Genomic DNA, 15,293 nt, shown 5'->3' on the forward strand with positions numbered 1-15,293 from the left:
TCCTGCTGTAAAAGGGGGATAGACAATGGAGACGTGTGGATTCCCTGGAGAAGCTCGGGGTATGGAAGGCCCGGCTTCTGAGGGGCAAGGCTCTTGCTCAGTCTCACCACTCACAGGTGATGTGGGTCTGGGTGCTGTGACACTGGGGACTGCAGTGCCAAAGGTCGAGACCATCAATAGGGCGTGGGCATGGATAGCCTCGCGGGTCGCAGCAACAATCTGCGACATGCCCTCCCTCATGTCCGCGGATAGTGCCGCAATACTTGCAGGAAAACCACCCATGACCTCCAGGAGCAGTCAGTTGAGCTGGATGCTCTCCCTGGACAGTCCCACCATGTCCAGGTGTGCGTCTGCCTGTCTGTTAACAGAGCAACTTTGCCGACTCACCCTCTGGAGAGACGGCATACGAGATTTGACCTGGGAGTGCGTTGCTGCACGCCACTTGTACCCGGGGCTTCGGATTGGTCAAAGCCCGAGAATGTTTCTTCCTTGTTAGAGCTACTGGCCGCAGCTAAAAGAGGTGTCGAGTGCATCGACCCCCCCATCCCCCCCCAGAATAGATTCATGAGTTTCCTCCTCCCATGGAGCTTATCCGTCCTCAGTGCCTTCCTCATCCCCCTCCTCCACCGTCACATGATGGGCTGAGGTGGAGGCTTCCATTGGGGGATGTGGCACCTTCTCATCTGGAAATAGATAACAACAGACGAGTGGTTAGCAGCAGAAGAGGGGACAGGGTGACATGAGGAAGATCACATAACACAGGCTCAGCTGAAGGACTGGCCCACAGACACTGCATCACATTGCCCCAACCCTAGTCCACAGACACTGCATCACATTGCCCCAACCCGGCCTGGGGATTTTGCAGGTCTTTCCCTCAGTTTCGAACAGGGAATCAGCACCCCCATGGGTAGTTGACCTCCCTGAGACACTGCTCAAAGCTGCTCCTCCAGGTCCATTAATGGCAGTGTATGGGGCGGACCGCCGTCTGTGCACCGCTGCTCCCAGCTGTTGTACGACAACTTTCCCCGCAAAGATGACAATTGGAATGGTTACCAGACGGCCCTTCTGCTCGTCGCACACACAGATAGCCATCAAAGCACTTATACCATACTGTGTGCATTTAATACATTCTCTGTTTAATGGTCCTGATAATTGCACGTGGTTCATGAGGAAGACATCAAAGTGCAGAAACATCTTTTAAGAAGTCAAAAAGCAGTCTTACTAATGTATAACAATCATTCATGGCAAATAAGATGCAACACTAAGCTACCTATATCAACATGTGTCAGATTTACAATTTAAGTAATGAAGGAGTGCATGAATAAAAATATTACTTTCTCCAACGACCCTGCAATGGTCATTGAACCTTTAGCAACACTGCTTCTGGATCCTCTTGATATCGTCCACTGAGGAAATCACCACAGCCACGCTGGTCCACAAATGCCTTAGAACAGCTGGGAGGGGTTTACTGGCACCCCCCCCTATTAAAATCCCCCCATCTAATGTGCACAAGGAGGGCCTCGTTTGTCTCAAAAGTAAAATTCTTGGCTCTCTGCCTGCTGAAGTCTCCTTCCATCGTGGCTGCTCTGTGAAAAATTGTTGAGTCAGCCCTGGATGTACTGCAGATTCGCGGGCGCATCCTGACAGCTGACCAGAATCGCGGGAAGAAAACAAAAAATCGGGGGGAAAAAAAAAAAATCGACAAATAAAAAAATTTGCGCATGCACAGGTGGTCAGGTTTTCGATATTAAATTTCAACTCCGGTGCACAAATTCAGTCATGCAAGGCCGGATTTACCGCTATCGCTGGTCACCGTTTGCCGAATTTTGTGACATCCAGCGATAGCGATACCCCGGCAGTAAAAACGGAATTCCGCCACAATTATCACCTAAAAATGGGCGAAATCACTAAAACTCACATTTCTAGCTCTTTGTGCTAAAGTATCAGACTGTACCAAAAGCACAGTATGGGAGGGAAAATGCTTTGAAATGTTTATATTGCAGTATTTAACACCACCAGGACATTCTCTTCTCACCAAAAGTCAAAACTCATTTTTGGTATACAAACTGCACCAACAATTTCTGCTGCCCACCACACTCTCTCCTCTTGTTCCGTGACTGGTTTACAACAAGCTAACTCAGGACAACAAGCAGTCACCAAATTTAAATGAGCACAGTCATTACGTTACGATGTCCACACCCTGTCTGAACAATCTTTGAAAAAAAAACAATTATTTCACATCACCTTGACTTACATTGTGTCAGCCGCAGTTCAGTTACATAAGAACATAAGAAATCGGAGCAGGAGTAGGCCATTTGGCCCCTTAAGATCATGGCTGATCTGATCATGGACTCCACTTCCCATAACCCTTTATTCCCAAAAATCGATCTATCTCCGCCTTAAATATATTCAATGGCCTAGCCCCCACAGCTCTCTGGGACAGAGAATTCCACAGATTTACAACCCTCTGAGAGAAGAAATTCTTCCTCATCTCAGTTTTAAATGGCCGGCCCCTTATTCTGAGACTATGCCCCCTAGTTCTAGTTTCCCCTATGAATGGAAATATCCTCTCTGCATCCACCTTGTTGTGCCCCCTCATTATCTTCTGTTTCGATAAGTTCACCTCTCATTCTTCTGAACTCCAATGTGTACAGGCCCAACTTACTCAACCTATCTTCATAAGTCAACCACCTCATCTCCGAATCAACCTAGTGAACCTTCTCTGAACAGCAATTCTTTTGCAGCGATTTGGCGGAAAAATACCGCCAAAAATGACCAAGAATGGAATTTCTAGCCCAATATAGCAGGTGGAAAAATATTAGCTTTGTAGTCCCAGCTCACTCATACGAAAGATGCAGTTGTCCAGACAGTCATCTCAGTTGCTCAAAATGCCAAAGCAGTTTACAGAATGTTCTGGTACACGGAATGCATTTAATAAAATGGTCCAGATTCATTGAATAAAAGTTGCTCAGGGCAGTTTTAACGCCATATTGCATCGTCTGACAGTTGCTTGCTATTACTCCAGGCAGCAGTAGATTTCGGTCCCTGTGCTCCCCATGTTCCACCGTGACATTGCACTTTGTGCAAAATAAAAATTAATGTGAAGTATATTCTGTCATTCTCCAATGTTGCTGCCATTTGTTTTATTTAGGGGACAGGTACCGCTGTTCCAAGGGTTCCGAAATCCAGAAATACCTGAACCTCGGCCCTGGATGTCGGAAATCCGTTCTGAAATCCGGAAATACCAGAAATCCGGAATGGCCTCGTTCCCAAGGTTTCCGGATTTGGGAGGTTGAACCTGTATATCCTTCCTTAAATACGGAGACCAAAACTGCACTCAGTACTCCAGGTGTGACCTCACCAATACCCTGTACTGTTGTAGCAGGGCTTATACTCTATCCCCCTTGCAAGAAAGGCCAACATTCCATTTGCCTTCCTGATTACTTGCTGTTACCTGCATACGGGCCCAAGTTTCGGGTGGAGTTGCTCCAGCAACTAGTTTACTTTGGAGTATCTTAGAAATCGCAATTCTCGGCATTTAGTTTGTTCCAGTTCTTGTGAGTTAGTTTAGTTTTGTTTTAGTTCAGTTTTTTTTTTCCAAAAGGGGGTGTGTCCAATCACTTAGGCCTGTCTTGCAAGTTTAGGCAGCGAAAACTTACTCCAAACTAACTTCGAATGGAGTAAGTGTCCACTTTTGTAAGTTCTGAAAAACCTTACCTAGAGTTAAGTTCAGTGCAGGCACAGCCAGGGACTGGGGAGGCGGGGGGGGGGGGTGGGGGTGGGTGGCATTAAACACAAAGGACTAAAGCATTAAACACATCACTTAAAATGGCCTAAAACCTCTTGCGATGATATTTTGCCTTATATCTGCTGAGTGAGGACAGTTGTTTCTCTTTTTATAAATAAGCAAATGTAGGCTCCCGGCTGAGGCAGACACATCAACATCAACCGGGGGGGGCCGAAAGTTAGAGGATTTTCACAACTACATTAAAGAAGCATAAGTACATTTAAAGCACTAAGCACTAAAAGTAATAAGCAAATAATTAACAAATAAAAAGTAGAAGGAACCCTGCACCTAAAGCACCAAGACCAAAGTAATAAGCAACCAATCAAGAACAAATAAAAAATAAGTCCTAGCTTTATGTGAAGGGAAGGTGTTTCTGTCAGCCTCTCTGTGTTTCTGTCCATGTCTCTCTCTCTCTGTCAGTGTCTCTCTGTGTTTCTGATAGGGGGTGGGGGGAGAGGGGGTGGGAGGGAAGGAGGGAGGGAAGGAGGGAGGGAAGGAGGGAAGGAAGGAGGGAGGGAAGGAGGGAGGGAAGGAGGGAGGGAAGGAGGGAGGGAAGGAGGGAGGGAGAGGGGAGGGAGGGAGAGGGGAAGGAAGGAGAGGGGAAGGAAGGAGAGGGGAAGGAAGGGGGGGAGGAAGGGGGGGAGAGGGAAGGAGGGAGGGAAGGAAGGGGGGGAGGAGCTGAACGGGAGAGAGGTGGGGAGGCTGAATGGGAGGGGGGGGGAGGCTGAATGGGAAGGGGGAGGGGAGGCTGAACGCTGGGCGGGGGGGTGGGGCGGGGGAGGCTGAACATCCTGAGTATAACACACTTAATTTATTTACGATTAGATGTTTTATCAATTCTTCAAAACTCAATAATGTTCTTGAAATGTTGAGGTCAAGCATTCATAGATCAGGCAAATAGTATACATGCAATGGTACTTAAATATACACATAACAGATAGTACTTCAACCACACTTACGATGTTCAGGGACTCAAAACGCTTTACAGTTCTGAGCTCAGTATTTCAGGCCGATCAAACCCTAACCATTCCACATCTCATTACAAACTGCCAGTTTTTATACATTTCACTCATGTGAATTCGCACATTTCTGCATTCAACGATTCTACCAAAAGTTAAAAAAGAACTCCATACGAGAAGAACCTATACCTTTACTATAACTTCACTTAGCCTGCAGAGATTCGGGCTGCGAGGAGCTACTGCACATGAGCACACACTCTAGCGCGCATGTGCAGAGGTCCCGGCACTATTTTCAGTGCCGGGACCTGGCTCCGCCCCCCCACCCCTTGTGCTGCACTACGCCGAAGCCGAAGACGTCCTGAGGAGCTCGGAGAATCACAAGGTAAGTTTTCGGCGCCCTTTTTAATTCCAGAAAGTCGGTGCACCTTATGGAGGTGTGCCGTTTTTACAGGGAGCGGAAATTTGGGCCCATTTTTACTAACCTTTTGTGTTTCATGCACAAGGACCCCAGGTCGCTCTCTACTACAGCACTTGGCAATTTTTCTATTATTTCTGCCAAAATGGATAACCTCACATTTTCTCACAATATACACCACCTGCCAAATTTTTGCCCACTCACTTAGCCTGTCTATATCCCTTTGCAGATTTTGTGTGTCCTCCTCACAATTTGCTTTCCCACCCATCTTTGTATCATCAGCAAACTTAGCTACATTACGCTCGGTCCCTCCATTCAAGTCATTAATATAGATTGTAAATAATTGAAGACCCAGCACCTATCCCTGCGGCACCCCAGTCACTGTTTGCCAACCGGAAAATGACCCATTGATTCCGACACTCTGTTTTCTGTTAGTTAGCCAATCCTCTATCCATGCTAATATATTACCCCCAACCCCATGAACATTTATCTTTTGTGCAGTAACCTTTTATGTCATCATCAGAGGCGGTTCCTTGAACGAGGGTGACTTGCTTCCACGAGTTCACAGGTGTTTCAATGAAGGACCCGATGTTCCAGTCCTGAACTCCAATTGGGGGTGTGGAAAATGACTGTGCGTGAATTTTTTTAATGTATGGTGACCGTTGCACACCAGCCATCACACAGGCTGGACAAAGCTCGACCTTTATCCAGCGGCAAGGGTTAACCAGGACGACTGGAGACATGCTCTGCTGCACAGGCCTAGCGCATATCGCAGTGTGGGCTGGCCCATGCTGCCCCTGGGCCCTCGGCTCCTCATTTGCCGCACCTCCGCCACCATCTCTCGCCATTCCTACGCCACGATCTCTTGCCGCATCTACGCCACAAATTCTCGCTGCTCATCCGCCCCGACCTTCCCGCTCCTGTGCCTGGGCCCCGCCGATGTTCCTGCCCACGCTCCAAATGGCTTCATGAGGCATCTTATCCAATTTCTTCTGGAAATCCAAATACACCACATCCACTGGTTCCCCCTTAGCCACCCTGATCGTTACATCCTCAAAGAACTCTAGCAAATTTGTCATACATGATTTCCCTTTCATAAAATCATGCTGACTCTGCTTGATTGAATCATGCTTTTCCAAATGTCCTGCTACTGCTTCCTTAATAATGGACTCCAGCATTTTCCCAATGACAGATGTTAGTCTATAGTGTCCTGCTTTCTATCTGCCTCCTTTTTTTAAATAGGGGCCTTACATTTATGGTTTTCCAATCCGCTGGGACCTCCCCAGAATCCAGGGAATTTTGGTAGATTGCAACCAATGCATCCACTATCTCTGCAGCCACTTCTTTTAAGATCCTGGGATGCAAGCCATAAGGTCCAGGAGACTTGTCCGCCTTTAGTCCCATTATTTTACCGAGTACTACTTCTTTAGCGATAGTGATTGTGTTAAGTTCCTCCCTCCCTATAGCCCCATGATTATCCACTGTTAGGATATTTTTCGTGTCTTCTACCGTGAAGACTGATACAAAATATTTGTTCAAAGTCTCTGCCATTTTCCTGTTCCCCATTATTAATTCCCTAGTCTCATCCTCTAAGGGACCAACATTTACTTTAGCCACTCTTTTCCCTTTTATGTACTTGTAGAAACTCTTATCAGTTTTTATATTTCGTGCTGGTTTACTTTCATAATCTATCTTCACTCTCTTTATTATTTTATTAGTCGTTCTTTGCTGACTTTTAAAAGTTTCCCAATCCTCTGGCCTCCCACTAGTCTTGGCCACATTTATTGCCCTTGTTTTCAATTTGATACCTTCCCTTATTTCCTTAGTTAGCCACAGATGGTTATCCCTTTTATAGCCTTTCCTTCTCATTAGGATATATTTATGTTGAGAGTTATAAAATATCTCCTTAAATGTCTGCCACTGCTCATCAACCATTCCATTCTTTAATATATTTTCCCAGTCCACTTTAGCCAACTCTGCCTTCATACCTTTATAGTCTCCTTTGTTTAAGCTTAGGACACTTTCTCACCCTCCAACTGAATTTGAAATTCAATCATGTTATGGTCACTCATTCCTAGAGGATCCTTTACTAGGAGATCGTTTATTAATCCTGTCTCATTACACAGTACCAGATCTAAGATAGCATGCTCCCTGGTTGATTCCGCAACATACTGTTCAAGGAAACTATCCCGGATACACTCTATGAACTCTTCCTTAAGGCTACCCTGGCCTGTTGGTAGCCTCTGAGTCAGAAGGTCACGAGTTGAAGTCCCACTTGAAAGACTTGAGCACAAAATCTGGGCTGACACTCCAGTGCAGTGCTGAGGGAGTGCTGCACTGTCAGAGGTGCCATCTTTTGGAAAAGACGTTAATCCAAGGCCCTGTCTGCCCTCTGAAGTGGACGTAATTGCTCTCAGGCCAATATTTCAAATAAAAGCAAGGGAGTTCTCCCTGATGTCCTGGCCAATATTTATCCCTCAACCAACAGATGATCTGGTCATTATGACATTGCTGTTTGTTGGACCTTGCTGTGCGCAAATTGGCTGCCAAGTTTCCTACATTACAATGGTGTCTGCACTTCAAAAGTACGTCATTGACTGTAAAGCACATTGGGATGACCTGAGGTCGTGAAAATTCAAGTTCTTGATTTCTTTCTTTGCATATGCTGGAGAACTTAAGTTGTCCTAACAAATTGTCACTCAGTATTTAAATGTTGTCATGTGTCAGCCAGATCACCGAATATGACTTTCCCCTCTGCTCTCCTAAAGTCACCTACTCCTGCTGATCTGCAGTGCCAACAACTCTCTAGTACTTTAACCCAAGGTGGCCATTCTGCCTGTGGGATTCTAGGAGCTGGATTTTCTGCTATTTTGCATCTCGTTTCGTGCCCCGGTGGAGCGATAAATGCTGTTTCAGGGCATGAAATGGGGCGTCCAGGATTTAGCGGCCGGGCTGAAGTTTGGGCAATGGTTTTGCGCTGGCGCAAAAACGTACCGCCCGCCCTTTGTTTTGACCCGTGATTATGACATCAATCGTCCTGCAAGGATGGACCTTTCGGCCGAATGCCTCACTTAATGCCCGCCGCAGGAAACGCCTGAAAAAAACAGGCGGTCTCAGGGTACGGCAGGCGGTATTGGCAGCATTTTTAAATGGAGGGATGGGGATCCTACATCACAGGTCACACTGACTACAACGGTTGCGCACATATCATCATCATCATCATAGGCAGTCCCTCAGAATCGAGAAACGAGCACATAACACTGTGTGAAGCTCCAACTTGCAAACTTCACTTTTATCTGCCTTTACAGTGCACTTACAACTTCAGTGAGAAAATTTAATGGGGACATAAGTAGTTCGTCAGCGTATCATGCTCCATGCTATTGCCAGCCAGGCGGCGTCAAGCTAGAAAAAGGGCCCTTGGCCATGTTGGCCCACGGATGAGGAGAGGCCGAAGACATCCGGGGAGAAGGCCTCACCCCCCACGGGTTTACAGGCACCAGCGCTCATACCTCCAGCTCTCTGAGGAGCAGTGTGTGAGAAGGCTGCGCCTCCGAAAGGAAGTGCTGACAGATATATGCCATTTCCTACATGCAGACTGATGTCTGGACCGCTCTGCAGGCAGTCTTCAATACTCCCTTTAACAGGTATCTGAATTCATTGTGGTGTGATGCATGCTGCACAACTTGGCCATCATGAGTGGTCAAGCATTACCAGTAGGGATTGCATGCCCACCTTAGGAGGAGGACGACGACGACGAAGAGGAGCCTGGCGAGGCACCCATTGGATAACCACCCCATCCACAGGGGAGGCAGCATGAAGATGCTGCCAGACCAAGAGTCACATGTCTCCAGATCGTAATGGACCGGCTCTCTTAAGTGGAGGAAACTGAGGGATGGAGCTAATACTGGGCACTTCCTTTCGGAAGTGCATCCTTCTCGCACACTGCTCCTCAGAGAGCTGGAGGTATGAGCGCTGGTGCCTGTAAACCCGTGGGGGGTGAGGCCGCCTCCCTGGATGTCTTCGGCCTCTCCTCATCCATGGCCCGACATGGCCAAGAGCCCTTCTTCTAGCTTGACGCCGCCCGGCAATAGCATGAGTATGATATGCTGACGAACTAGTGATGACCCCATTAAATATTTTCACTGAAGCTGTAAGGGCAATGTAATGGCAGATAAAGGCACATCTCCAGAGAACGTTGGAATAATGCACAAGACACCAATAGCAAATGATGATTCATATTTTTTACTGCAACAAAATCAAAAAAAACTCCTCCTCCTAAAACCATACAATATACAACGTTATGTTGCAGGGCACTGAGCAACAATGAAACTTCTTTACTGCCGCAAGTTTCAGCGCAGACACACTGTGCAACGCCTGAGTTAACGCCAACGCTCCTCTACCTTACATTTTTGCCGAAACTGCAAACTATTTTTAGGCGCTATTTTTAATGCCCCGTCGCAATTAACACTCCGAAATCGCAAAAGCTGAAAATCCTGCCCCAGGAGTGTTGACAGACTATTCATTCATGGCAGTCAATATAACCAAACTCAATTCTGCCTTTACAACACACTCACAGACACACACGTATATGCACACGCTCTACAGCAGGGGTTCTCAACCGGGGGTCCGCGAGAAGATTTCAGGGGTCTGCCAGTTGGTTTGTCCCATCTATATACAGGGGAGACTACTGATGTTTATGGCATAAAGATCAATAGTTTCCCCTGTATATTGAGATGAGTAGAATAGTCTCAGCTATACAAAGACTGTGCATGCGCAGTGAATTCAGGTTCTTACTGTTGGACACCATTCGAACACTGTGACAAGTTCCTTTACGCATCACTGACTTTTACAGTAGGATTTATCTTTAACTTTTTTTTGATCCAGCCCCAAACCACGTTCACGTTCATAAACCACTCGCCGCTTTTATCGACTAAATAAAATCGTGGGAGTTATAACTTCTCTTCCAGGGTAGTAAAACCGGAGTTGGGCGTGGGACATTAGTCCGGCATTGCTTGGGCCGAGGTAGCACAAAACTTTCTCTCAATCCTTTTCTTTTTGCGTGGAGCCGCCCTGTATCGAATGGAAGCCGCTCGTGTGTTTGAAAAGAGCGCCGTCAAAGGAGAGTGCGTGCATGGGCCACGTGGCCTTGGCGGAGGGGTGGAGGTGAAGGAAAGAGGCATTTCTGGAACCGGGAGTCAATGTAGGTTATCGAGCACACGGGTGATGGGTGAATGGGACTTGGTGCGAGTTAGGATACAGGCAGCAGTGTTTTCAACAAGCTCAAAATTATGGAGGGTAATGTGAATAGTAATACAGTAATTCACAATTACCTTCTCCCTGGGAGAGTTCACAAGCTAGTATGCGAGTCCCAGACTTTCCAGTTTTCAGCTTTTAATGATTTCCTGTACTGTGGTGCATATACACTTCCGAGTTTTGAAACTTGTGTCACTTCCTCAACAGATTCCATTAAACAGAGTCATTAAATGCTGCCACAGTTAAATTAATGGGGAATTGTACATCAAATTTACATTACGCTAATGTGGAGCTTGCAACTGGTGAACTTTTGTTCAGACTTGTTAACAAGTGAATACCAAAGCCACTGATGACTGACTGAGTCTAATTCTGTTTTTATTTCACGGGATTCTCGGATTTGCACAAGTGTTTTGGAGATTACAGTCTGTGATTGCGTCTGTTTGTCTATGGAAACGGAAAACCGGTACCCTTGCCTGTAATAAAAGGGCAGTTATTCCCTATAATCCAAGCCCCGCGTTTACACGGGAAAATAAGCAAATTTCCACCTTTATTATCCAGGACTTTAGTCGGCATTTTTGGAATTGCATTCCATCACTTACTTAAAAAGAAACCAGGTCTCTGCATGATATTTACCATATCGAGAGAAGAACAGACTGATTTTGGGAGGGAGGTGTTATGCTTACAAAGAAATAACATTGGCACGAGGGCAGAAGGAATAAAGGGCATGTGATCTATTTCTGCCCTGTTGCCTATTAAAACGTCAGGGTTAGTAAACCCATTCAGCTCTGCATCTTCGTGATGCTCCGCTGGTTAGAATTATTTATCTATCCGAACGCAAGCAATCAATCCACCTTGTTGGAAAATAAGTGTAATTACTAGCAAAATGCACAATGCCTCCCATCCACAGATACATCACAAACACTTGGGAGGATTATTTCAATTATTTAAATTCCACTTCTATCCGCCAGACACAATGTTATGGTTAAAAACAAATCTGTCAGTCTTAATGAGCATGAAGGCAGTAAATGGGGAACTCTTCATTCCGGCAATTTGTTAGCATTGCTGCCCTTACAAATCCAAAACAAGACACAAACTGAAGATATTTAATTCACCACAGAATTTCTTTTAGACTTCAATACATCCAAAAATGTATTTTTAAAAAAAAAACAGGTTTCCTGAACTTCCTCCCTCATCTTATACAGGCAATCAAAAAAAGGATTTAAATTTTATAAATTCTTTAAATAGCACTTGTTTAAATTATTAATGCATACCATAGGGAAGAAAAACCCTGCAGTGCGCCAGCTGAACAGAAACTAAGTATCCAGGCAAGATCGAAAATATGTATTCGCCAGCATTCGGTGGATTAGTGGTGGCAAGATTCACTCCTCCAAATCTTCTCAATTTGACTTTCAGTAGCAGAGCAAATACAAGTGATGAACTGATTTCCAGCTCCCTGATTAATTTGACTCAATGTTACTCTGGCCTGATTAGCATATTTTATATAAATATTTAAACAAACTGTGGATGTATTTTTTAGCATCAGTGAAAGGAGATGCACTATTTTCAATAGTTGTCCATTCATTACAATAGTAACTACACTCCAAAAGTACTTAATTGGCTGTAAAGCGTTTTGAGACGTCCGGTGGTCATCTATATAAATGCAAGTATTTCTTTCATTCTTACACCACATCAGTGAAAGTAGGAATACCAAGTTTAAGCTCGAATGAGCAAGAATGTCAAATCAAATCAAACCATCCACTTGGGTACAATGAGATGAAGAGTGAAGAACCCAAATCCACGGTTACCCAATCGACCCCAATATGTTTTAAACAGAATTCACTTTCTCCTGCCACCCACCGATTCCTTGCCATTAAAGAAAACAAACATGTTGCAAAAATAATACATTCGGATTGTGTGTTTCTCTAGAAGGCAGTTCTTCCCCACACCACCACTAAAAAAAAAATTCCAAATTATGAATCTATACAAAAATAGCTCAAATACCCAGTGTGACTGCTCAAATGTAACATTGTTCTTTATTAAAAAAGGGACACTATTTAATATGGAGACATTGCAGCTCTTCCAAAAGATGGCCCAACATGCCTGCCAGGACCTGTGATATGTGCGAACAAACAGCCGTTGTTACAGATGGAGCAAAGCTCAAAGTATAGTTACTGGCACAGGCTGGGAGAAAGGAAAGGAAAAACTGCGTTTCACTACCTCGGGACACCCCAAAGCCAATGAAGTACTTTTGAAGTGCAGTCACTGTTGTTATGTAGGAAAACATTCGTATAAAAAGATATATATATATATTTAGTGTTTGTGTGCAGTGCCGAGAACTCCCTCTAACTCCAGCTGCCCGCTCCATTCACACCTGCATCGCAAAGTCAACACATGCCACCCGCAGTCTCTGTAGCGCCGGTGGTCTCCCCGCCCCATTGCCCACCCGGGGACACGCTGCACCGGAAGGCCATCTTCCACCCTTTTAACTTACCCCGGAAGAAAGTCTTGGATCGCAAATAGCTGACGCTGAGGCGGAGGATGGAGAGTTTGTCCAGGCTCGAGGTCACATCTTCGGCGAAAGGTAGCAGGCCAGCCAGGCGGTCCAATTCGGAGTTTAACCGGTCACGGTGCCTCTTGGAAGGGTTGGATTTGACTCCATCAGCCAGCACAGGCTTCACTCTGACAACAAGCACAACAATAGATCAGTGCACCTGTATAACACAGACCGACAGCCAGCTCCCAACTTGCCTGAAGACTGCACTCGTTCAGTGTGGTTAAACGCCATGCCACAGTTTGCATTAACCCCCCCCAGGCCCAGCCAAATTGTGCATTAACCGCCCCCCCCCACCCTCCACCGGCCTGGCCAGTGTGCGTTAACCCCCGCCCCACCCCGGACCAGCTACAGTGTGCAGTAACCCCTCTCCCCGCCAGTGTGCATTAACCCACCCCAGCCCGGCCACATTATGCATTAACCCCCCCCCGCCCGGTCACAGTGTGCATTAACCCCCTCCCCACCAGTGCGCATTAACCCTCTGCCAGTTTGAATTAAACCCCTCCCCACCAGTGTGCATCAACCCCCTATCCACCAGTGTGCATTAACCCCCTTCCCCGCCAGTGTGCATTAATCCTCTGTCAGTGTCCATTAACCCTCTGCCCGCCAGTGTGCACTAACCCCCTTCCCTGCCAGTGTACATTAACCCTCTGCCAGTGTGCATTAAACACCCTCCCCGCCAGTGTGCATTAACACCCTCCCTGCCAGTGTGCATTAACCCTCTCCCCACCAGTGTGCATTAACACCCTCCCTGCCAGTGTGCATTAACCCTCTCCCCGCCAGTGTGCATTAACCCCCGCCGCCACAGGTTGCAGTCACCCTCTTTGCCAAGTTCTACTCACGTTCTTTGCACAGGCTTCCTCCTCTTCCGTCCCGCGTACATTGCGGCAGCTGCTCCAAGGGCCCAGCCCGCTGCCCCGCCGCCCTCTCGCTCCCCCACCTACATGTGTGCAGCTTTCACTCGCTGCTCCGCCAGCTCCGAACAGCCTCAATCCCGGGGGCTGCCGCTCCCCGCCGGACGACACTTCAAACCGGTGAAGCTGCTCCGCTGTCCCGGGTCTGCGGCTCCGCTCAGCACAGCTCCGCCTCGACAGCCAGTCGGCGGGAGTGCGCCTCGTGCACTGCGCTAACAGCGGACAGCGGCGCGCCTCCACTGTATCACTCTCTGTACCCAGAGCTCGCCTGACACTGTATAAATCTCTGTACCCAAAGCTCGTCTACACTGCATCATTCACTGTACCCGGAGCTCGCCTCCGCTGTATCATTCACTTTACCCAGAGCTCGCCTGCACTGTATATTTCACTGTATACTGAGCTCGCTTCCACTGTATCTCTCTCTCTGTACCCAGAGCTCACCTCCACTGTATCATTCACTTTACCCAGAGCTCGCCGGCACTGTATCATTCACTGTACCCAGAGCTCGCCTTCACTGTATCACTCTGTGTATACAGAGATCGCCTCGGCTGTATCATTCACTGTACACAGAGCTCGCCTCCACTGTATCTCTCTCTGTACCCAGAGCTCGCCTCCACTGTATCACTCTCTATACGCAGAGCTCGCCTCCACTGTATCATTCACTGTACCCAGAGCGCATCTCCACTGTATCATTCACTGTACACAGAGCTCGCCTCCACTGTATCTCTCTCTGTACCCAGAGCTCGCCTCCATTGTATCACTCTCTGTTTCCAGAGATCGCCTCCATTGTATCACTCTCTGTACCCAGAGCTCGCCTCCAATATTTCATTCACTGTACCCAGACATCGCCTCCATGCTATCTCTCTCTGTACCCAGAGCTCGCCTCCACTGTATCACTCTCTATACGCAGAGCTCGCTTCCACTGTATCATTCACTGTACCCAGAGCGCACCTCCACTGTATCTTTCACTGTACCCAGAGCTGGCCTCCACTGCATCATTCACTGTACGCAGAGCTCACCGCCACTGTATCAGTCTATGTACCCAGAGGTAGTCTCCATTGTATCAATCTATATACCCAGAGCTCGCCTCCACTGTATCATTCACTGTACTCAGACCTCGCCTCAATGGTATCACTCACTGTACCCAGAGCTCGCCTCCACTGTATCAATCACTGTACCCAGAGCTCGCCTCCACTGTATCATTCAGTGTACCCAGAGCTTGCCTCCACTGTATCATTCATTGTACCCAGAGCTCGCCTCCATTGTATCATTCACTGTACCCAGAGCTTGCCTCCACTCTATCATTCACTGTACCAAGAGCTCCCCACCACTGTATCACTCTCTGTACCCAGAGCTCACCTCTACTGTATCATTCACAATACCCAGAGCTCGCCTCGACTGTATCACTCATTGT

The 15,293-nt window shown here is 47.0% G+C and overlaps 1 protein-coding gene across 1 annotated transcript in view; it reads right to left on the reverse strand.

Moving 5' to 3' along the window:
• Nucleotides 1-14,036, reverse strand: part of ahr1b (aryl hydrocarbon receptor 1b) — a 287,517-nt gene extending 273,481 nt beyond the window's left edge. The window contains exons 1-2 of the mRNA XM_070876056.1: nucleotides 13,808-14,036; nucleotides 12,906-13,093 (exon numbers count right to left, since the gene is read on the reverse strand). Of these exons, the coding sequence (XP_070732157.1) occupies nucleotides 12,906-13,093; nucleotides 13,808-13,848 (229 nt within the window). The 5' untranslated portion in view covers nucleotides 13,849-14,036. The remainder of the gene's footprint in view (nucleotides 1-12,905; nucleotides 13,094-13,807) is intronic.
• Between the last annotated feature and the right edge of the window lie 1,257 nt (nucleotides 14,037-15,293).

Source organism: Pristiophorus japonicus, chromosome 3 (genome assembly GCF_044704955.1).
Source record: "Pristiophorus japonicus isolate sPriJap1 chromosome 3, sPriJap1.hap1, whole genome shotgun sequence".
Classification (NCBI taxonomy): Eukaryota; Metazoa; Chordata; class Chondrichthyes; family Pristiophoridae; genus Pristiophorus; species Pristiophorus japonicus.